Raw genomic sequence first — 24,322 nt, 5'->3', positions numbered from 1 at the left:
TAATCACCACTCATAACCGCCACTCACCCTCACCACTCAACACTCACCACTCACCCTCACCACTCACCCTCACTACTCACCACTCATCCTCACCAATCACACCCTCAACAATCACCACTCACCCTCACCACTCACCCTCACCACTCACCCTCACTACTCACCACTCATCCTCACCAATCACACCCTCACCAATTACCACTCACCCTCACTGCTCACCCTCACCGCTCACCACTCACACTCACCACTCAACCTCCCCTCACCACTCAACCTCACCCTCACCACTCACCCCTCACTAATCACCACTCACAACCGCCACTCACCCTTCCCACTCACCCTCACTACTCACCACTCATCCTCACCAATCACACCCTCACCAATCACCACTCACCCTCACCACTTGCCACTCACCCTCACCACTCACCACTCACCCTCACCACTCACCCTGACCACTCACCCTGACCACTCACCACTCATCCTCACCAATCACACCCTCACCAATCACCACTCACCCTCACTGCTCACCCTCACCACTCACCCTCACCACTCACGCTCACCCTCACCACTCACCCCTCACTAATCACCACTCACAACCGCCACTCACCCTCACCACTCACTCTTACCACTCACCCTCACTACTCACCACTCATCCTCACCAATCACACCCTCACCAATCACCACTCACCCTCACCACTCACCCTCACCAATCACCACTCACCCTCACCACTCACCCTCACCACTCACCCTCCCCACTCACCCTCACTTCTCACCACTCATCCTCACCAATCACACCCTCACCAATCACCACTCACCCTCACCACTTGCCACTCACCCTCACCACTCACCACTCACCCTCACCATTCACCCTCACCACTCTCCCTCACCACTTTCCCTCACCACTCACCAGTCATGCTCACCACTCACCATCACTACTCACCACTCACCCTCAACACTCACCCTCACCGCTCACCACTCACCTTCACCACTCACCCTGACCACTCACCACTCATCCTCACCAATCACACCCTCACCAATCACCACTCACCCTCACTGCTCACCCTCACCACTCACCCTCACCACTCACGCTCACCCTCACCACTCACCCCTCACTAATCACCACTCACAACCGCCACTCACCCTCACCACTCACTCTTACCACTCACCCTCACCACTCACCCTCACAACAACCACTCACCCTCACTACTCACCCTCACCACTTATCCTCACCAATCACCACTCACCCTCACCACTCACCCTCACCAATCACGACTCACCCTCACCACTCACCCTCACCACTCACCCTCACCACTCACTACTCACCCTCACCACTCACCCTCACCATACACCCTCACCACTCACCCTCACCATTCACCCTCACCACTCTCCCTCACCACTCTCCCTCACCACTCACCCTCACCACTAACCAGTCACGCTCACCACTCACCCTCACTACTCACCACTCACCCTCAACACTCACCCTCACCACTCACCCTCACCGCTCACCACTCACCCTCACCACTCACCCTGACCACTCACCGCTCATCCTCACCAATCACACCCTCACCAATCACCACTCACCCTCACTGCTCACCCTCACTGGTCACCCTCACCACTCACCCTCACCACTCTCCCCTCACTAATCACCACTCACAACCGCCACTCACCCTCACCACTCACCCTCACCACTCATTCTCACCAATCACACCCTCAACAATCACCACTCACCCTCACCACTCACTAATCACCTCTCACAACCGTCACTCACCCTCACCACTCAATCTTACCACTCACCCTCACCACTCACCCTCACAACAACCACTCACCCTCACAACAACCACTCACCCTCACTGCTCACCATCACCACTCATCCTCACCAATCACACCCTCACCACTCACCCTCACCAATCACCACTCTCCTTCACCACTCTCCCTCACCACTCTCCCTCACCACTCTTCCTCACCACTCACCCTCACCAGTCACGCTCACCACTCACGCTCACCACTCATCCTCACTACTCACCCTAACCACTCACCACTCACCCTCAACACTCACCCTCACCACCACCATTCACCCTATTCCCGTTTTAAAAACTTACTTACGTGTCGCCAAATATGCTTGAGGGTGATTGGTGATTGGTGAGGGAGAGTGGTGAGGGTAAGTAGTGAGGAATAGTGGTGAGGGTGAGTTGTGAGGGTAAGTGGTGAGGGTGAGTGTGAGTGGTGAGTGGTCAGTGATAGTGAGTGGTGAGTGATAGTGAGTGATAGTGGGTGTTGAGGGTGAGTGGTGATGGTGAGTGAGGGAGAGTGGTGAGGGAGAGTGGTGAAGGTGTATATATTTTTACCTATGATGACAGCTGTACATGCTGACGTTTTGTATGTTAAATGTAAAAGCTAAATGTGTGAATGTGTGTGTGGGAAATGTTAAGCAAACGTGGCAGAAATAGGGCGATTCTAAAGGAATCTACAACCTTTGATGATTCCATTGCGCGATTCAAAGAATCGATTCTTGGCGCGTAGGAGGTTTCCATATTTAATTACAGAGTTTTATTTTCATTGGTATGTTATGTTTTAAAGTTTTCAGGAGTTTTTAATAATATTTTTGCCCCTGTCAACGCCGGATATTTCCCATTCGTAGCAGTTTACATCGACTCTATAACAAACTTATATTAAACTGGAACAGGGCGATTCTAAATGAATCTACAACCTTCGATTCCTTTTCGCGATTCAGAGAATCGATTCTTGGCGCGGTCGGGTTTAGAATTTTAATTACACAGTTGTATTTTCATTGGTATGTTATGTTTTAAAGTTTTCAGAAGATTTTAAATGTATTTTTCCCCCGGGCAACGCTGGGTATATCGAGTTTATACCACAAAGTCGTCGCCTGACAGAGTTGCGTGTCGAGGCCTAGTACCGTGCAGAGCCTCCGGCCTCGCCTAGATTGCCCACCCGGCTGAGGCTGGGTACTGGGGCCGTTACCCCCCCCCCCCCCCGCGCTACAATAATACTGTCTAATCGCTATAATTTTATTATCTACCGACCCTATAATAGTAATTGCACACATTGGGGTGAGGGCGGAGTGAAGAGGACGTGAAACTTTGATGAATTTACCTCAGAGTCGCGTGTTAATGCGTGCGCATATTTTTAACGGGAATTCAAAATGGCGTCCACCCCGCAGCGACAGCGTTGCTGCCCGTTGCCAGGGGCAACCGCCCGTTGCCAGGGGCAACCGCCTTCCCGCATGCACAACGGCGTGCTTCGTTACGTGCTGGTCGGCAATAGTAAATAAATAAATAAAGAGAAATCGCACTAAATAGATAATCGGTCCGATTTAAAGTTTAGAGACGAAAAATCGGAAATACCTAAGTTTACCGCAGGGCCGGGGGCGTGCCCACCTGCAAAATTTAATCTCGGCGAACCCCACGGTCCGAGAGCTACATCCCCCGGTAGGGAGCGTACGCAGACGGACAGACGGACGGACAGACAGACAGACAGACAGACAAAAAATGAATTATATAGGTTAGATAAAAAGGTGTAGATGCAGTCTTTAATTTTCTTCCTCATTTGCTTGCTCACGGGCATTTCTAAATGTTATCTTGCTGGAGAATACATTGCTCGCGAAAACGCCACTGGCGGTGGCAGAGGCTATGAGAGGGAGGCAACTATATAGAGACGAAAAGTCGAGGAATACCCACACTTTACCCCACCACCTGCCGATCAAAGACTAACTGCGGCTGGACCCATTGTTATTGCTGAATAAACAAAGGCTCGGAGGAAGATTATGCAAAAAACAACTTAGCACCATTGTTTCAACTGCCGTTGAGATGGAATCCAACCGGCGACTTCGAGTGCCCTGACGATTTTCACCACTGGCAACATCATGCCAATTGCTGCACAACTCACAACAAACTCCAACACATTAGTAGTCAATAACACTCTGGCCTACATTTTTTACAATCTATAAACACATTTTTTGGGTCTTTCAGTAAAGTCACGTAGATAGGTTCAAAGAAAATAACAAAAAACTACGACGTTTCGATCGCAACGCAAGCGGTCGTCATCAGGAAAAGGGGGGTTAGCTTCTAAAGACAACTGCTTATAAAGGTTTGAAATGGGCATAGCCCAAATGTCAATGCCAATGCAAGTGGTGGGCAGTGACTGCGGCGGTGGTGGGCTTTCCACCAATCAAAGGGCTGCCAGGCAAAAATTAGCATGTCAATGCAAGATCGTCGAGCATCCTTCACGGCGAGTGCGCCAAGATAGCTATGTCGATGTAAGAGATTAGCATGTTAATGAGGGATCGTGAAGCAGCCGCCTCAAGGATGGCGCGCGAGGTAGCTGTGTTAGTGAGAAATTGTATCTGTTAATGTAAAAAATCAGAGAGCCGAAAATAACAACTAACATCGGAAGGTGGTAGGCTGGGAACATCACAGCCAGTTATGACTTAAACTGGTTAATAACGTCCTTCCAATGATTGCTCAGTTTGTACCCATCTTCTCGGTTGAAAATCTATGTATATGGTTGGCTTTATGAACGAATCTTTGTTGATAGCCAGTAGGTTTGCAAAGTACCTTCGTCTGAGATAAATACATTTCCTGTGAGCCCACAGCATTAAAGACAATGATCAGCCACGGCCGAGGTATTGGTCCTACCGTGTTTCAGATTTGCCTTATGTTCACGAACATGGTCCGAGACATGTCGCTTAGTTTCCCCAATGTAACTACTGCCGCAGACACAGCTTAGTTTATAGACGCCGGTGTATTGCATATCAGAGACTTCTACACGGCGAGCGTGCCAAGGTGGCTATGTTAATGTAATGCGAGCAAGGATTGAGGGGGGCGGAGTCTGGGTCACGTGAGGAGAGGGAGGAGTTGGGGTCACGTGGGGGAGAGGATTTAGGGAGAGAACCGGAAGGGATCGGGGAGAGAAGACGGAGTGGAAACGGGAGGAGGCCATGCTGGGCAGTACTGGGAGGGTGGCGCGATCGCCACGTGTTGGGAGACCTCGGCACCGTCGGCCATCGGTGTCCGGGCGCAGGGGGGCTAGCGGGCTGTGGAAGGCTGGCCGTGAGCGAGGAGGAGCGGAGCAGCAGTGTGGCTGCAGAGCGGGGCAGCAGTGTGGCTGCAGAGCGGAGCGGCAGTGTGGCTGCAGGGCGGAGCAGCAGTGTGGCTGCATAGCGGAGCAATAGTGTGGCTGCAGAGCGGAGCAGCAGTGTGGCTGCAGGGCGGAGCAGCAGTGTGGCTGCAGAGCGGAGCGGCAGTGTGGCTGCAGGGCGGAGCAGCAGTGTGGCTGCATAGCGGAGCAATAGTGTGGCTGCAGAGCGGAGCAGCAGTGTGGCTGCAGGGCGGAGCATCAGTGTGGCTGCATAGCGGAGCAGCAGTGTGGCTGCAGAGCGGAGCAGCAGTGTGGCTGCAGGGCGGAGCAGCAGTGTGGCTGCAGAGCGGAACAGCAGTGTGGCTGCAGAGCGGAGCAGCAGTGTGGCTGCGGAGTGCTCGACGGAGGAGACGCGGGCCTGAGCGAGGACGCCGTGGCAGCGAGATTTACGCGAACCCAAATAAAGGACAACGGAGATCGACACTGTGAAAGAGTCCTTTATTACACTGGTGTCAGAAGTGAAACGGCATGTCAAAACAGCTCAGAAGAAAGAACGTCCCTGCACCATCTTCTGCAACATCTTCTGGAGACGACCTCCCTCCAGCGGTGGCGCTACCGACGATGGAGGGGAGAAGCGACGCTGGGACGAGCGACGGTCCGGGGGTGCAGGACGTTGCCGCTTCAGTGGGTCCATCCGCGTAAGTGGACGCCGACGAAGGATGGCGACAGGTGGCGGCCCAACTGGAGGCACTGAAAGCGGTGTTGGCACAGTTGTGCGACCTCGTGACACCGGCGACGACTTCGGAGAGGCCCAGCGGGGAACAGCGGGCCGGGGCCTTGCCGACGCCGTCAGCCCTCTCCACCACGCGGCACGAAGCCGCCATCTTGGGCGTGGCCGAGGAGGAACGGCGGGAAGCCCCCATCTTGCGCCCTCCACCGCGGGGAGCCGCCATATTGAACATGATGCGGAGTGACGCCATCTTGTCGCTGCCGCACAAGTCACCATCGACGGAGGACGGCGGAGCAAGGACCCGCAGCCGTCATCTAACAACTGTTAAAGAGTTCTCCATCGGCGGAGATTGGAGCGCGTTCGCCTGCCGTTTTCAAGCGGCTGTACGATCCGCCAAATGGACGGACGCGGAGGCCCTGGAAGTCCTGCCAACACTTCTCGACGACGAGTCCGTCAGGTTCTTCCGCTCCATCAAGGCCGAAAAGAAGAGGACGCTACAGGGGGTCTTTGAGGAAATGGCGGATGCGTATGAGCCTCCGGACGATGCTCACCGCAGATTCGTACAGTGGCAACGGGCACCGGAAGAATCGCCGGTGGCATTCCGAGGAGCCGTTCTGGAACTAGCTATGGCTGCGTATCCTGAAATGGAGCCTGATTTGTTGGAACTCCTCATATTGGGTAAGATGCTGGAGTTATCTAGGGACTTGGGGATTCCCATGCCGGTGTGCGGCCATGATAAGTTGACGTCCCGTGTTGCGGCTAAGTGCTTGGATGCCCAATTTAACCTTCGACGGTGGAAACAGGTGTCGGCTTGGACGGGGGGCCCCATCGTCGAAGGCGGTGCTACAGGGTGGGACCCCAAGAAGGTTGTCTACGTTCCTGACGACAGGGGTCCGCAGGAGTTGACGGCCGCGTCCGCCCAGTGGCCTGCTCGAGGGGGAGCGGGGGTGCGCTCCGGGCCGCCGACGCAGGAGCGTCGGGACAAGAGGGGGTGCTGCGCGCCGAAACGACTTGGAGTGTTTCCGCTGCGGCCGTAAGGGCCAGTTCGCCAGGGATTGTTGGGCTCGCATCCCGGGGCCGCCCCAGCAGGAGGCCTCTGCCACGGACGTGACGTGAAAGGACCATCCAGGACAGACGAACCAGCCGTGACATAGGCGGATGCAGCGAATCCTGCTCTGGGTGGGCCTACCACGGCGACGGGGACACTTGACCCCGCTGCCCCTCCAACCCCACCACAGACATGGTTGCGGGAGACCCCGGACTCGGGTCTCTCTGGGGAACGGGACCTTGGCGTTGACGGGCCTCCAACAGCGGCGGGCGGTTCTAATCCCATCGCTCTAAAAAAACCCGTCGCGTTCTCGGTCTGTGGGGGGGCCGCCGCCCGTTTGGGACGGGCCGGCGACCCGCACGCGTTCCAAATCCCTTTCCTTTCGTTGATTGTTGTTCTTGTTCTTGTTGTTCTTTGTTATCGTCTTGTTATAAACTCCGTTGTCCGGTGATGCCCGATGGTTGAAAGTTGCTCGCATTATTTTGTTCTGTTGCAGCCGGGGATGGCTGGGTTTTTCATTAGGGGGGGGGTCGTGTAATGTGAGCAAGGATTGAGGGGGACGGAGTCTGGGTCACGTGAGGAGACGGAGGAGTTAGGGTCACGTGGGGGAGAGGATTTAGGGAGAGAACCGGAAGGGATCGGGGAGAGAAGACGGAGTGGAAACGGGAGGAGGCCACGCTGGGTAGTACTGGGAGGGTGGCGCGATCGTCACGTGTTGGGAGACCTCGGCACCGTCGGCCATCGGTGTCCGGGCGCAGGGGGGCTAGCGGGCTGTGGAAGGCTGGCCGTGAGCGAGGAGGAGCGGAGCAGCAGTGTGGCTGCAGAGCGGGGCAGCAGTGTGGCTGCAGAGCGGAGCAGCAGTGTGGCTGTAGGGCGGAGCAGCAGTGTGACTGCGGAGTGCTCGACGGAGGAGACGCGGGCCTGAGCGAGGACGCCGTGGGAGCGAGATTTACACGAACCCAAATAAAGGACAACGGAGATCGACACTGTGAAAGAGTCCTTTATTACATTAATGTAAGAGATTAACATGTTAATGGCAAATCGTGAAGAAGCAGCCTCGAGGATGGCTGGCGAGGTAGCTGTGTTAGTGAGAAATTTTGTTTGTTAATGTAAAAAATCAGAGAGCCGAAAATAACAACTAACATCGGAAGTTGGTAGGCTGGGAACATCACAGCCAGTTATGGCTTAAACTGGTTAATAACGTCGTTCCAATGATTGCTCAGTTTGTACCCATCTTCTCGGTTGAAATTGTGTCTGTGTCTATAAATGGAGGCTTCATGAACGAATCTTTGTTGATAGCCAGTGGGATTGCAAAGTACCTCCGTCTTAGAGAAATCAATTTCGTGTGAACCCACCGCGATAAAACAATGATCAGCCACGGCCGAGGTATTGGTCCTACCGCGTTTCAGATCTGCCTTATATTCACGAACACGGTCCGAGACATGTCGCTTAATTTCCCCAATGTCACTACTGCCGCAGACACAGCTTAGTTTGTAGACGCCGGGGTATTGCATGTCAGGGATCACATCCTTCACAGATGGGATCAGATCACAAATTTTATGTACTGTGTTAAATCGAACCTGGATCTTGTGTTTGTTCATCATTTTAGAAATATTTTTGGTGACCCCTGTTATGTATGGCAAAGTGATGGTTTTTATTCGGTCCTCAGATGGTTCTTTCCCACTGGTGGGAGTGATAGCTTTACGGATTGTGTAGTCTTAATATCCATTTATCTTGAGAGCTTGGTGTTCACTGGCTAGGTGATGATGGTCAGAAATACATCGAGCTCTATGAGGGAATTCTTCTGGAATGGATAGTGGTGGGAGTCAGGTTTTAGGTAGGCATCCGTATGGGTGGCTTTCCTGTAGACAGAGTGTCCCATTGAGCCATATGGTCTCTTTTCAATTAAAACATCCAGGAATGGTAACTTTCCATCCTTTTCCACCTCCATTGTGAATTTGATGGCTGGGTGTATGGAATTGATGTGGTTGAGGAATTGGTTCAGAGCTGGTCGGCCATGTGGCCAGATGACGAACATGTCATCTACGTACCTCTTCCAAAAGGACGGACGTAGAGTGGATGCCTGGATGGTATCTGTCTCAAATTTTTCCATGAAAACATTGGCATTCAGTCCTTGTTGGACCAAATCTTCAATGATTGCAATGGTGTTAGGCACAGGAATTTTGGTAAACAAAGAGACCACATCGAAACTAACGAGCAAATCACCTGGAGATAGTGAAATGTCCTTAATTAACGATACCAAGTGAGCTGAGTTAAGTACAGCTGAGGTGGTCTTACCAGTGAATGGTTGTAAGGTCTCAGACATAAATCGGGCTAGTTTGTAGGTGGGTGAGTCAATGGTGGAGACGATAGGATGAAAGGGGTGTCCCTTCTTTATAGATTTTTGGTAAGCCATACAATCTGGGTAGTCTAGCAGCAGAGGGTTTTAAGGAAAACCGCTTGGTTGGTTCGATTAAAGATGTCGAATCAGTGATGATTCGACATCTTTATTGTTGGTTTTCTTAACGAGGCAGTTGGTTGGATCTCTTTTAATTTTGGTATAGCTACCATCATTAAGTAGGTCCTGAATTTTGTTATTGTATGTGGTTTTGTCCATGATGACTGTGGCATTGCGCTTGTCGGCTGAGAGGATGACGATGTCATCTCTCTTTTTTAATTGAGAAAGCTCAAAGCGCTCATCCTTACTAATGTTGCTAATAGGTGTCTTAGAGTTTTTGAGGATAGCAGTGATTTCCGATCTTGCGACGTCTGCATTAATATGTCCCATACCCTTAAGGGCTAGCCAAAGGGTTGAATTTCGCAGTCACCCCTAAACACATCCCAGTTGATGATATCATTGCCCAGGCCATTGGTTTCGATGTGGTCTCTTTGTTTATCAAAGTTTCTGTGCCTGACATCATTGCAATCATTGAAGATTTGGTCCAACAAGGACTGAATGCTGAGGTAACGGCCCTGGTGAGACACTGCCTCACCAACACTTATTTCACTTGGAATAGAACATTCTACAAATAAGTTGTAGCTATCCCAATGGGTTCTCCCTTATCTCCAGTTGTAACCAATGTTTTAATATAAAAATTTGAGACAAATGCCATCCAGACATCCACTCTACGTCCATCCTTGTGGAAGAGGTACATAGATGATACGTTCGTCATCTGGCCACATGGCCGACCAGCTCTGAACCAATACCTCAACCACATCAATTCCATACACCCAGCCATCAAATTCACCATGGAGGTGGAAAAGGATGGCAAGTTACCATTCTTGGATGTGTTATTTGAAAAGAGACCAGATGGCTCAAAGGGACAAACTGTCTACAGGAAAGCCACCCTAACGGATGCCTACCTAAAACCTGACTCCCACCACCATCCATCCCAGAATAATTCCCTCATCAAAACTCTACACCATAGAGCTCGATGTTTTTCTGACCATTATCACCTAGCCAGTGAACTGGAACACATACACCAAGCTCTCAAGATAAATGGATATTAAGACTACACAATCCATAACGCTATCACCCCCACCAGTGGGAAAGAACCATCTGAGGACACAATCAAATCACCTTGCCATACATAGCAGGGGTCACCAAAAAGATTTCCAAAATCATGAACAAACACAAAATCCAGATTCGATTAAACACAGTACATCAAATTCGTGATCTGATCGCATCTGTGAAAGATGTGATCCCTGATATGCAATACACCGGCGTCTATAAACTAAGCTGTGTCTGCGGCAGTAGTTACATTGGGGAAACTAAGCGACATGTCTCAGACCATGTTCGTGAACATAAGGCAAATCTGAAACACGGTAGGACCAATACCTCGGCCGTGGCTGATCATTGTCTTTAATGCTGTGGGCTCACAGGAAATGTATTTATCTCAGACGAAGGTACTTTGCAAACCTACTGGCTATCAACAAAGATTCGTTCATAAAGCCAACCATATACATAGATTTTCAACCGAGAAGATGGGTACAAACTGAGCAATCATTGGAAGGACGTTATTAACCAGTTTAATTTCATAACTGGCTGTGATGTTCCCAGCCTACCACCTTCCGATGTTAGTTGTTATTTTCGGCTCTCTGATTTTTTACATTAACAGATACAATTTCTCACTAACACAGCTACCTCGCGCGCCATCCTTGAGGCGGCTGCTTCACGATCCCTCATTAACATGCTAATCTCTTACATCGACATAGCTATCTTGGCGCACTCGCCGTGAAGGATGCTCGACGATCTTGCATTGACATGCTAATTTTTGCCTGGCAGCCCTTTGATTGGTGGAAAGCCCACCACCGTTGCGGTCGCTGCCCACCAATTGCATTGGCATTGGCTGCTGATATTTGGGCTACGCCCATTTCAAACCTTTATAAGCAGTTGTATTTAGAAGCTAACCCCCCTTTTCCTGATGACGACCTCTTGTGTTGCGATCGAAACGTCGTAGTTTTTGTTTTGTTATTTTATTTGAACCTATCTACGCGACTTTACCGAAAGACCTAAAGAATATGAATTCCTGCAGTCACGAAAGCTTGAAGTCTATATACACAGTTACGTGCTACGAAGGGTCATTGCCCGGAACGTTTCCTGCTCTATGTTTGATTTTATGGCAGTGTTGTTGACGAATATGTTGAGCGGAGTTTGTTGTTGTTTTTGCCTTTGCACCACTGTCAACGCAGCAGTATCACCAAGCAATTTGCCTTCAAAGAAAATGTATTTAATATGCATAGCATATACATAGTCTACACTGCGTAACTAGAGAGCTCGAACAAAATAAGAAGTCGTTGGCACTTGAGTACAGTTGTCTTGCGACGGATGCTAGGAATGTCATGGCAGGACAGGAGAAGCAATGCAGACGCTCGGAAGAGAATATGGCAGGTGAGCAAGCCGAGTCAACACACGCGCTGGATTGGTGGCTACGCTGCACGTGGCTGCTGACTTTAATCCAGCACTGTGCAGGCAGCAGCGTAGGTTGGTGAACCACACAGATGTTGTGTAAACTCCCTTCCCGTGGGCGTCGAGGAGGTTGCTACATAACCCTGGCTCGCCACGAGAAGGTGAATCTGCATCTGCTCCGACTTCACATGGGTGTCAAAGAGATGCCATAACCCTGGTTTGCGATGGCAAGGGGGTATACAGCGAAGTGTGGATAATCTCCATCTGTTCCAACTCCCTTCCTGTGGGCATCGAGGAGGTGCCATACCCTGGCTGCCAGTAGGAGGTACAACAAAGTGCGGACTCCATCTGTTTCATTTGTACGGGATACAGTGTTGCCCCCTCACATGCGTGTGTTTTTTCTCCGGGTGCTTGTATCCCACTAACTCCACCCTACCTGTATACGCACTCATTCATTGGTTGAAAACATCCTCGTAAAAAAAACAAAAATTCAAGACCCTGCTAAAAAAAAAGTAATGAGACTCAGTGGGGTTTTTCTGGGTTAATAACTAGCACCTTTGTAGTGACATCGGAGATGTCACTGTATGGAACCGGCCCGGGAGGGCCGTGACGTTCGATGTTCCTACGTCGCGGACAGCACCGGGTGGGTTGCTGCGTGATGCCGGCTTTAGCACAGCACGGCGTGTGATGCACCGTCATCACGTACACCCCGTAGATGGGTGTAGTACCAGCCCTAGTGGGGCTTGGTGAGCGCTGGGATAGCGCGGGCACCACGCATAGCGTGCAATGCGGGCTCCCACAAGGGGGAGCGGGACAGTGTCAGCCCAGGGACAGGGTTGCCCCGGACCATGGCACTCTGGTTGACCCCGTAGACACGTGATCCGGAGTGTCCACAGAGAGGGCCCCAGGTGGGGGGGGGGCTAGGGGGTGATCACGTATCCAGGGAGAGCTCTCGAGAGGGATCGAGAGGGAGCTCGAAGGCTCGAGAAGGTGGGCGGGGCCGAGGGCGGAGCCGGCCCCGACCCGGGATGATATAAGGTGGGTCCCTGAGAGGGACCGGGGTCGCTTCGTTCTACAAGCTGGAAGCTCAACGTCCTATGAGGCATCAACACGTGGCCGGGAACCCGAGTGAGGGTCCAACCCTTTGTAGCTGTAACTCCTACGTATAGTGTAGTTAGCTGGGTGGTCACCACCCTAGACTGTATCTGGTAATGGGGCAGTTACCCCTTTGTATATCCGTGTTACAATAAATGTGTTGCCTCTGAAGAATAACGTCTGCGACTCAGTTGGACTCACTACACCTTTAATTATTATGTTTTGTGATGGATGGATGAGGGCCAGTTGCCGAGACAGACATTTGAGTGTTCTCCCATGAGACATCAGAGCAGATTATGGGGTACTGTGAGACCAGAGTTTATGAGTCTCTTTGTGAGTCTTTGGGTTTTTGTGTGAGTCTATGGGTCTCTGAGTCTGTGGGACTCTGTGAGTCTACAGGTCTCCGTGTGAGTATATGGGCCTCTGTGAGTCTATAGGTCCTTGTATGATTCTAAGGGTCTCTGTGAGCCGATAGGTTATTGTGTGAGTCTAAGGGTCGATGTGAGTCGAAAGGTTTGTGTGAGTATATTAGTCTCTGTGCAAATCTTTAGGTCTCTATGTAAGTCTATGAGTCACGGGTCGGATTAAATTAAGTCGTGGGTTATATCGGTCGAATGAAACTAAGTCATGGGTCGTATGGAATTTAGTAGCGGGTAGTATGAAATAAAGTCACGGGTCGGATTAAATTAAGTTATGGGTCGTATTGAATATTTTCGCGGGTCGTATGGAATTTAGTCAGGAGTCGCATGAAATCAAGTGACGGGTCGTTTGGAATCTCGTTGCGGGTCGCATGAAATCAAGTGACGGGGTGGCATGGAATCTCGTTGCGGGTTGCATGAAATCAAGCCACGGGTCGTATTGAATTTAGTCGCAGGTCGCATGAAATCGAGTTACGGGTCGCATGAAATCAAGTCACGGGTCGTATTGAATTTAGTTGCGGGTCGCATGAAATCGAGTTACGGGTCGCATGAAATCAAGTCACGGGTCGTATTGAATTTAGTCGCAGGTCGCATGAAATCGAGTTACGGGTCGCATGAAATCAAGTCACGGGTCATATTGAATTTAGTTGCGGGTCGCATGAAATCGAGTTACGGGTCGCATGAAATCAAGCCACGGGTCCGGTGGAATTTAGTTGCGGGTCGCATGAAATCGAGTTACAGGTTGCATGAAATCAAGCCACGGGTCGTGTGGAATTTAGTTGCGGGTCGCATGAAATCGAGTTACGGGTCGCATGAAATCAAGCCACGGGTCGTATTGAATTTAGTTGCGGGTCGCATGAAATCGAGTTATGGGTCGCATGAAATCAAGCTACGGGTCGTGTGGAATTTATTTGCGGGTCGCATGAAATCGAGTTATGGGTCGCATGAAATCAAGCCACGGGTCGTATTGAATTTAGTTGCGGGTCGCATGAAATAGAGTTATGGGTCGCATGAAATCAAGCCACGGGTCGTGTGGAATTTAGTTGCGGGTCGCATGAAATCGAGTTACGGGTCGCATGAAATCAAGCCACGGGTCGTGTGGAATTTAGTTGCGGGTCGCATGAAATCGAGTTATGGGTCGCATGAAATGAAGCCACGGGTCGTGTGGAATTTAGTCGCGGGTCGCATGAACTCAAGTGACGGGGTGGCATGGAATCTAGTCGCGGGTCGCATTAAATTAAGTGACGGGTCGGGTGAAACCAAATCACGGGCCGTGTTTGTCCCAGGGGTGTTGCCGCTGCTGCTGCTTGCCGCGTGGTTTATTCGCCAGCTCCACTGATGCCCCCCCCCGCCACCTATGACGCACTCGCCCCACAGCGGGCCCGGCCCCGCGATATTCGGGCACACAAACCCCGTCTGGCGGTGCTGCGCGTGTGCCTCCTTCCCCCTTTGTGCGTCTCCAGCCTGAGAATCAAGACGGCGGCACTTTATTACGCACTCTCGTCACGAGAGGATCATTCGCTCGTGTGCACGCCGAGACACACACGTCTCTCTCTACGTGGATATTCACGCGATTATTTGTATTTTGCCATCATAATTTAGATAACATTCGTTCCGCTGCAATATCATATCGGATAAGGGGCATATGTATGCGTCAGAATAGATATATTCACTGAGCTTGATTCCTATTCAGATTGGTGGTTTTGTGTGAAAGGCTGCTGCTGCTGCCGTCTGAGATCCAAGAGGAGGCGGCAGGCGGAGGAGCTCAAAGGTGTCGGGTAATCGTCAACGTCGCCAACTCGTCTGTATGCAGCGCGTGTGTGACGTGTGTCTACTGTGTGTAGTGTGTGTGTGATGTGTGTGTATACTGTGTGTGTAGTGTGTGGTGTGTGTGTAGTGTGTGTCTCTACTGTGTGTGTAGTGTGTGTGTAGTGTGTGTCTACTGTGTGGTGTGTGTGTCTACTGTGTGGTGTGTGTGTAGTGTGTGTCTACTGTGTGGTGTGTGTGTGTAGTGTGTACTGTGTGTGGTGTGTGATGTGTGTGTCTACTGTGTGGTGTGTGTGGTGTGTGTGTAGTGTGTCTACTGTGTGGTGTGTGTGTGTCTACTGTGTGGTGTGTGTGTAGTGTGTGTCTACTGTGTGGTGTGTGTGTAGTGTGTGTCTACTGTGTGTGATGTGTGTGTCTACTGTGTGTGTAGTGTGTGTCTACTGTGTGTGTAGTGTGTGTGTCTACTGTGTGTGTAGTGTGTGTCTACTGTGTGGTGTGTGTGTAGTGTGTGTCTACTGTGTGGTGTGTGTGGTGTGTGTGTGTAGTGTGTGTGACGTGTGTGTACTGTGTGTGTAGTGTGTGGTGTGTGTGTGTAGTGTGTGGTGTGTGTGTGTGGTGTGTGTGTACTGTGCGTGTACTGCGCGTGTACTGCATGTGTGCTGTGTATGTATTGTGTACGATGTGTGCTTACTGTGTACAATGTTTGTGTACTGTGTATCTTGTGTGTATACTGTCGGATCTGTGTGTGATTTGTGTACAGGACTGTCGGATTTGTGTGTGCTGTGTGTGTGATGTGTACTGTCTGACATGTGTGTGTATTGTGTATACCGTCTGATCTATGCTATCTGTGTACTGTGTATGTATTTTATGATCTGTGTGTATTGTGTGGTGTGTATGTGTGTACGGATTGTGTGGTGTGTGCGTACTGTGTGTGCTGTATCGGTGCTTTGTGTTGTGAGTGCAATCCGTTACACGTGTACTCTGATGCACGTGTGTCTGCTCTGTATGTACTCCCTCTTGCTTATGTGGTGTGTACTTTATATTGCGTCTGTATACTCTGTTGGTGTGTACTCGGCTGTGTGTATCTACTGTTTATCCTCATTTGTGTCTGTTTATATCTTCCCGGTTGTGTGTTTCATGCACGTGTGGTGTGTATGTGTGGTGTGTATGGTGTGTGGTGTGTGTATGTGGTGTGTGTATGGTGTGTGTGTGCATGTGTGGTGTGTGTATGATGTGTATGGTGTGGTGTGTGTATGGTGTGGTGTGTGTATGGTGTGTATGGTGTGGTGTGTGTATGGTGTGTGTGTGTGGGGTGTGTGTGTATGGTGTGTATGTGTGGGTGGTGTGTGTGGGTGGTGTGTGTATGTGTGTATGGTGTGGGGTGTATGGTGTGTATGTGTGTATGGTGTGGTGTGTGTATTGTGTGGTGTGTGTATGGTGTGTATTGTGTAGTGTGTGCATGGTGTGTATGGTATGTGTGTGGTGTGCGGATTGTGTGTGTATGTATAGTGTGTGTATGGTGTGGTGTGTGTATGGTGTGTGTATGGTGTGTGTGTATTCTGTGCACATACTGTCCTGCTGTTTGTGAATGTTGACGTGTACTCTGTATTTCGTGTGCTTGCTTGTGAACGTACTGTCCAGTAAACACGCCAACGTTAGGGCCAACGTTAGCATGTTTTTGGAAGCGATTAACCAATGTTTTATGTTTACTGTGTGTGTGTACTCTGCATGTACACTCTACAAAGACATGTGTATGTATGTTGAACATTTCTCGTACCGTACGTAGCCAACCGTGCTATTGTGTGTGTACACTCACTGTACTTTAAAATTGTGAGTGCAAATTGCCCAATTTCATGTACTCTCCAAGTACTACACTGTGTATTGCAGAGTGTACTCTAGACGCATGCTCCACAGTACAGTTCAGCGGAAACGTACTCCGCTTAATGTGTGCATATGGGGCCGTCCATATATGACGTCACGCGATTTTGGACGATTATTTGACCCCCCCCCCAATCGTCACACGGCGTCACAAAAAGTCAGACCCCCCCCCTCAAATATGACGTCACAAAGCTTTCCCCCCCCCCCCAAAAAAAAAAACATGCTTCAAATCGCTTTAAACGATTGTCATTGTAGTGCATATTTAATGTGGCGCTGCACTCTGATGTTGTAGGAGAAAACATTTAACAAAAAGTCGATTTAATTAAGTAGAACGTGTTGTCTATATTTAAATTTGCGCATTTTGACGTGACGTCACATTTCTCACCCCCCCCTCGTCACACATCGTCACAAATGTCTGACCCCTTCCCCCTAGGTGCGTGACGTCATTTATGGACGGCCCCTATGATCTCCCCTGCATTTTGTGTCTTGTGTTTTTGGCTATTGTGTTCTGTATGCTAGTGTGCTGCGTGTTTTATATGTGCTTATTTAGTACAAATGCAGCCTGCTTGTTCAGGTTTCAAGTTTATGTTGTTTAACCCAGTGAAACCAGGATGGAGTCTTATTGGCCAGAGACACCTGGGGTACTGGTCTGCCAGAAGGGGGCGATGTTTAGTGGCCCCGAGCAGGGGACATGGGTCAATTGAAGGTGCTTAAGAATACACAAGCAGGCAATATTGTCTCATTCACACGTATCTATCTCCACGTAAAACACATAAATATGTATTACACATCCCATCAGCGCGACGTTACCTTCTGGGAGTGCATCATTTCGGCAGCATTGATTCAGAGCAATTAAAACAAAATATCTGGACCAGTTTCGACATTCAGCATCTCATCAATCTTGACCAGCATTGATTTAAGCAGCTGCCAGATGTTTATAGGTAATGGCCCTTTCCCTGTTAGACACGGGTCCTAGTTTGACGCAACACCCAACACAAAAAATACATCCTCAGAAGTAGTTCAGTGGTGTCCCCTCCCACGAGCTGTTCCCTATCATGCAGCAACGTCATACCAGGTTTTTACTTATTTCGTGAGAGCCACAGATGGAAATGTTTTCCTCCTGGGACACAGTGTCGCTGGCACACCTGCAATTATAATTGGGGAAAAAATATAACAAACAAATGTCAGGGTGCGTGTTAATTACAGTTGCTAAGCACAGGACCAATGGCCCCGTGATGCAACATAGCCGGCAACTGAGATCACTAATAATAGCACGGCATACAGGAAATAATCAGAGACTCTACCATGTCTGTCAAGTTGAGCAAGGTTACACGAACTCGGCATGAAATGTACTGGGAGCAGAGTAGAACAAGAAATATGTTTTGTCGTGGTGTTACACAGCACGGATTAGTAGCACGTCCTTCCGACGAGATGGAGCGATGAATTAGCTCGCGAGGTGGAGTATCACATCGCCAGATCGTGAGAGGCGGTGGCGGTGACTGCTTGGGAAGGCTGTCATCCAGCAGGGGAATGACCATGGCTGGTGATGATATCCAGCGGTGTTGTTTATTTAGCGACGTTTTACTTCAAGGAGTTGGCAACGTTGCTCTGCATACACACGTATTGAACTCTTTTTGCACCATCTGTAGCCAACCACACGTATCTGACAGCCCCTCCACCCCCCAGGGCCCTGGCAGCATGACGGGGGAAACGCTGCACCTGTCGGGGGAGCTGCACGTGCCAGCCGGCGCTGCTCTCCCGTGCAAGGACGCCATCTTCCCTCCGCCAACCCCGGCTTCTCCGACCATCGGAGGGGCCGCCGCCATCGTCGCCGCCGATGACGACGACGCCGGTGGCGGCGGGGACGCGGCGGTGGTGGTGGCGTCGCCTCGGCGTAGCGGGGTGTCTTCCCCATGGCGGAGCGGGGGGCTGCCCTCCTCGGCCGGGCTGCACCCCCTGCACCACGCGTGCTTCCATGGGGACGCACGGCGCGCCCTCGCCGTGCTGGCCGGCAACCCAGCAGCACTCACTCAGAGGGACCCGCACGGTGAGCTCGACCCGGGGAGAGAAAGAACTCTGTAGCTCATCGGATTCTAAGATGGGTAGATAGACAGAGACAGATGGCAAGAGAGAGAGCGATATAGAGAGATACACGGAGAGGGAGAGAGGGAGAAAGAGAAACATGGAGAGAGATGGAGAGGAAGAGAGAGACAGGAGACAGGAGGTGAACACACTCATACAGCACACAGTAGCAGCGGTGGGAAGGGATGGAGTAACCTTGGCATGAGATGTCCTTAAGGTGCCATGGGCGTGAACCTGCATGGGTGACCACCACCACAAGGACTTGCCAGGTGTTGTAGGCTTAGGGGGATGTGAGGTGTAGCCAGGAGGTGGTAGAGTCGAGTGTCTCCCCCCTCGCATACAGCAGTGCCGGCGTTGGGTTTTCGTCGGCGTCTCTAATTTATGGTTAAGTTTCCTCATGTAACAGCAGCACCCTGCAGAAAAAGAGTCTTGAGACTCAGTGAGGCTTTCCTCGGTAAATTTCCTTTCCAGGGGTGCCACGGTGGTGAGATGTTAAATACCTAGCATGGTATACAGGAGATTGTGAGTTTGATCCCGACCCTGATGCCTGTATAATTGGAGTATGCATTTTTTGCATACCGTATTTTTTTGACACATCTATTCCTTAAAATCCTGTATTCTAGCCATTCATGGACCAAATTACTTTTCTGAGCACATGTCCCTAGTTTTCATGAGCTTAGTAATTAAGGGATCAAACCATGGTGGGCGGTTGCCTTTAGTTTTAAATCTAACCAATGGAGCATGTTTGTTAATAATTTGGAGAAACGTATAACTGAAAGTCCCTCAAGCCATAGTCAGGTTGGGGATATCACAGACCTTGTCAATATCTGAGTGAAGCACATCATTAGTAAATGCCTGAATGCTGAAGTGTCTCATGGAGTGCTTCTCAACGAATTTAGGGGGGGATTTGGGTCTGGCTGATGATCTCACCCCAAATATGAAGGAGTGATCACTAAGGTTATTACCCAGAACACCAGTCAGCGCAAAATTGTGAGGGGCATTTGTTAATAGGATGTCAAGCAGAGATGACTTTCCCGGGTTTTTTAGGTTGGGTCTTGTGGGGACATTTATTAATTGAAATAGGTTAAATTCATCTGCAAAATTTGTGGCCACGGCCGGCGGGTTTAGCCAATTCCAATTGAGATCACCCATTAAAATGATTTCACCTTTAGGAAGGCCCCCAAGAAGCTCCCTCAGTGCGTTCCCAGCTTCAACATCCTTACCACTAGGCGGTCTATAGCAGCACACTACCAATATCTGTTGATTTTTAGGGAGAGTGATTCTGAGAGCCAGACCTTCAAAGCAATATTTCTTTAACAAGGAATGAGCTGGTGAACATGCAATAGTACTACGAACATATATCGCAATTCCACCTCCTTTAGACCCTCGGTCAAGTCGAAAAAGGTTGTAGTTGTCAATCGTAATCTGCAAGTCATTGATGGCTGGAGTGAGAAATGTTTCTGTAAGGCAGAACATCTCCGGGTCCAGATTTGCCACTTCTAGTTTTAGTTGACTTAATTTAATCACAAGCCCTCTGATGTTGACGTGTAGAACACCAACACCTTTTCTGCCAGAAAAATCTACAGAATTATACGAGTTCTTTACATTTGGGCCAGGGTGAAGCTCAATACCTCCCAGAAATAAGAAAAGTAGAATTAATAGTTTGCACAAGTATTTTATGTGAAAGGATGAAGAGCGACGAACCTTGGACAAATAGCAGCTGCTTACGTATGGTGACATATTTAAGAGCATAATGAAGTTAGGAAGGAGTGCTGGTGAAGTAATAGGACAGAGATAGGATTTAAAAGGATACAATGATGGAGTGTATTAGTGGCTATAAGCTGTTTCACTAGCAGGTGTAGTGACAAATGGAGCATCAACTATGGATGAGAAATAACGAGAGCTGCCAGTGGTGGAGTTGTGTTTGGCACTAGATATGGCCGGGAGGGACAGCAGTAGAATACGCAGAATTGCCATCTTTAAAATAACAAAGAACCACAACAGTTAAACACACGTAAAAACGTACAGGTAGGCCGAGCGCGAGTAATGTCTTGCCGCACTCGTCACACATGTACGGCTTCTCGCCCGTTTGATGAGCGCCCTCCACGTAGGCCTCGACGTAGGCCTCGACGTAGGCCCCAGACGTAGGCCCCGACGTAGGCCTCGACGTAGGCCCCGACGTAAGCCCCGACGTAGGCCCCGACGTAGGCCTCGACGTAGGTCCCCACGTAGGCCCCGACGTAGTCCCCGATGTAAGCCCCGACGTAGGCCTCGAAGTAGGCCCCGACGTAGGCCTCGACGTAGGCCCCGACGTAGGCCTCGACGTAGGTCCCCACGTAGGCCCCGACGTAGTCCCCGACGTAAGCCCCGACGTAGGCCTCGACGTAGGCCCCGACGTAGGCCTCGAAGTAGGCCCCGACGTAGGCCCCGACGTAGGCCCCGACGTAGGCCTCGACGTAAGCCTCGAAGTAGGCCCCGACGTAGGCCTCGACGCAGGCCTCGACGTAGGCCTGGGCTGGGGGGGGGGGGTAGCCAGGCTGGCTACCACACTAACTAACTACCACATTAACTACAACAATAACCACAACACTAACTACCACACTAACCACAACAACCAAACTGACAATCACCTCACTACCACACCAACCACCACACTACTACACTAACTCCCACACTAACTACCACACCAACCACAACACCACACTAACTACCACACTAACACCACACTAACGAATACACTAACGCCCACACTAACTACTACACTAACTACCACACTAACAAGCAGCACTCTTCTCTACTCTCGCCAGCCACACAGTGCCCGCTCTGTAACCCCCCTGTACCCGCCAATCTCAATTTAAACACACACACAGCTCACTCACACAGCTCACTCACACACACAACTCACTCACACACACAACTCACTCACACACACAGCTCACTCACACGCACACGCAGCTCATTCTTACTCATTCTCACGCACAGCTCACACTCACAAGCTCACTCACACGCCGCCATCTTGCCTCTAAATAATTTTAGTTTAATTTAATTGAAGGGAGCGTTGGTACAGTGGTGCCAGTGGTCACAAAGTACTCTATGAACCCGGCGACCTGCGTTAAATTCTGGGCCATGGCTAACATCAGAGGAGAGCAATATATGAACCGGCCCTAGGTTTCCCCCGCCAAATATTAACCAAACCTCGGTGACCATCGTGGTGAGGTACGGTCACGTTTGCGCTGGGCGCGCAGGGGGCAGTTTGTCCGTAGGCCACGATGAGGCCACGGGGCTCGCAGAGTGGCTCTGCTGGGGAGGGGCGACTCGACTGGCAGAGCCGGAACGCCGAGGAAAATCCTTTTAGCACGGTTTTCTTTTGTTTCTCTCCAAGTTTTGGGTAACGCTTTGATGAATTTAGCTGGTTTTTTTACAGCGCGAGTCACAAATAGCAACAGAGATTTACACACCAGTTTGATTTATATTCTATCAAAGTTACAAGCATTATCGTGGCCCCACGGTTACAGAGAGACCGAGTTTATACTTAAACACTTTCTACCAAGTTTTGGGTAATGCTTTTATCAGTTTTGCGTGATTGTGGTAGGGTCAGTCCTTAATAGCAACACAGCTTCACACTAAAGTTCGATTCGTATCGGATCAACTTCAAGACATTTATCGTGCCATCCATGTTACAGAGAGAGAAACGGAGCTACTGCGCCAATGCTTTCAAACGTGAAACACATTCCTGCGGAGGGAGCTGGTAGGAACGTTGGGTTGCTCGGTCAATGGCCAGGGTCAACGGCGGCGTGGTGTATTCCGCAAATATGCCCGACTGTGAGGGCGGGCACAAGCCGGCGTGAGTAGGTTAAACGTTGACTTTTATAAGGGCACCACGGGGTGACCAGCCCCTCCCCATCCTCCCCTCCCCTCCCCACCCAGCCCCACCCACCCCACCCAGCCCCACCCACCCCACCCAGCCCCTCCCCTCCCCACCCAGCCCCTCCCCACCTTCCCCTCCCCACCCAGCCCCTCCCCACCCTCCCCTCTCCACCCAGCCCCACCCCTCCCATTTTTGGATGCACGACGGACGGACAGACACAATAATCCCCTGTGGGCTGGTGGAACCAGGAGGTTCCTACCAGTAAAATGTATATATATACACACACACACGTGCCAATTAAACACCTACGTGGGGGAGATGTGAATCACGAATCACATCCACCACACTCCCACAAGGTTGTGGTGATTCACACGTGTCGAGATGTGGATTCAGAATAGATTTCTGGGTGGGTTCCGCAGCGTACTGTCCGAGTCTGTGTTGTGAGTCTCGCTTCCCGGATTCTTATTTCGAGGCCTGGATATTGTTTTCTTAACTCCCTGACGACGCTTGGCATAGTTCCAAATGACCAAGACGTCCACGTCTGACCAGCGTGATGAAGTACGGTCAAATAAGCCCAAACGGCTTAGGGAGGAGTGTCCTGTCTAGCAGTGGAGTAGCAGGCACGACTGTATTCGGACTCAAGCTGGTGCGGTTAAAGAGGCACATCGGAAGCGACTTTGGCAGTAGTTCTGTGAAGTGATCTTCCGCGGCCGCACTCTGACACGAGATCATCCACGGATAGCTGCAATGGAAGTGCCTTCACGTGTTGACATAACACGCTGTTGGAGAATAATCTGCGGAGGAAAAATTCATTTTGCAATAATCGCAATCTGCTGATAAATTCTGGGTAAATATTTTTTTACGCATATATACACACACATTTTAAAATATATTTTCAGCTAAATAAGCAAGAGACTTTTGCTGCTGACGTCTAGCGAATTCCGCGTGGGGTACTCGCGATTTTAAGCGGCTGCCGACTCAGTTCCGTCGTCGGTTTCCTTCACAAAAGAGACGTCGGTGCATTTGCTGAGGGAGAGCTTCTCCTCCGGCGCGTGACGTTATCTGTGGTCGCATCGTTAAGAAAATAATTGTGCGCAGTAGACTCGCACAGTGCCACCAAGTCCAGTGCGCTGTTAGTCCGTTATGCTACTACTGTGGCAGCGGACCCTAACAGATGTATATGTGGTGTTAAAAAACACAAAAAAGTTGTGATATTGCGTCTTAAATATCTAAGCGAAGTTATTGTGGCTGGACGTGTTTAAAAATTATTTTGGGGGGGGGGCACGGATAAGTTAAAGGTTCACCACTCATCTCGCTAACGGCATCACGGGTGGGAAACGGAACGACGCGGCTCGTCACGCGCCCACATCGTTGTTAAACCGCGCTCCGGGTCACATGCGGCGCGGTTCGACCTTCGACGCGGGCGGAGAAAACGAAC

At 50.5% G+C, this 24,322-nt stretch overlaps 1 protein-coding gene across 1 annotated transcript in view; it reads left to right on the top strand.

The window, feature by feature from the left end:
• The first annotated feature begins 14,982 nt into the window (after positions 1–14,982).
• LOC144947751 (ankyrin repeat domain-containing protein 13C-like) overlaps positions 14,983–24,322 on the top strand; it is a 41,169-nt gene continuing 31,829 nt past the window's right edge. The window contains exons 1-2 of the mRNA XM_078877091.1: positions 14,983–15,094; positions 18,621–18,981. Of these exons, the coding sequence (XP_078733217.1) occupies positions 18,633–18,981 (349 nt within the window). The 5' untranslated portion in view covers positions 14,983–15,094; positions 18,621–18,632. The remainder of the gene's footprint in view (positions 15,095–18,620; positions 18,982–24,322) is intronic.

Source organism: Lampetra fluviatilis, chromosome 46 (assembly GCF_964198595.1).
Source record: "Lampetra fluviatilis chromosome 46, kcLamFluv1.1, whole genome shotgun sequence".
NCBI classification, from domain to species: Eukaryota; Metazoa; Chordata; class Hyperoartia; order Petromyzontiformes; family Petromyzontidae; genus Lampetra; species Lampetra fluviatilis.
Note: the sequence above shows the minus strand (reverse complement) of the source record. Positions and strands in the feature narration are given on the sequence as shown.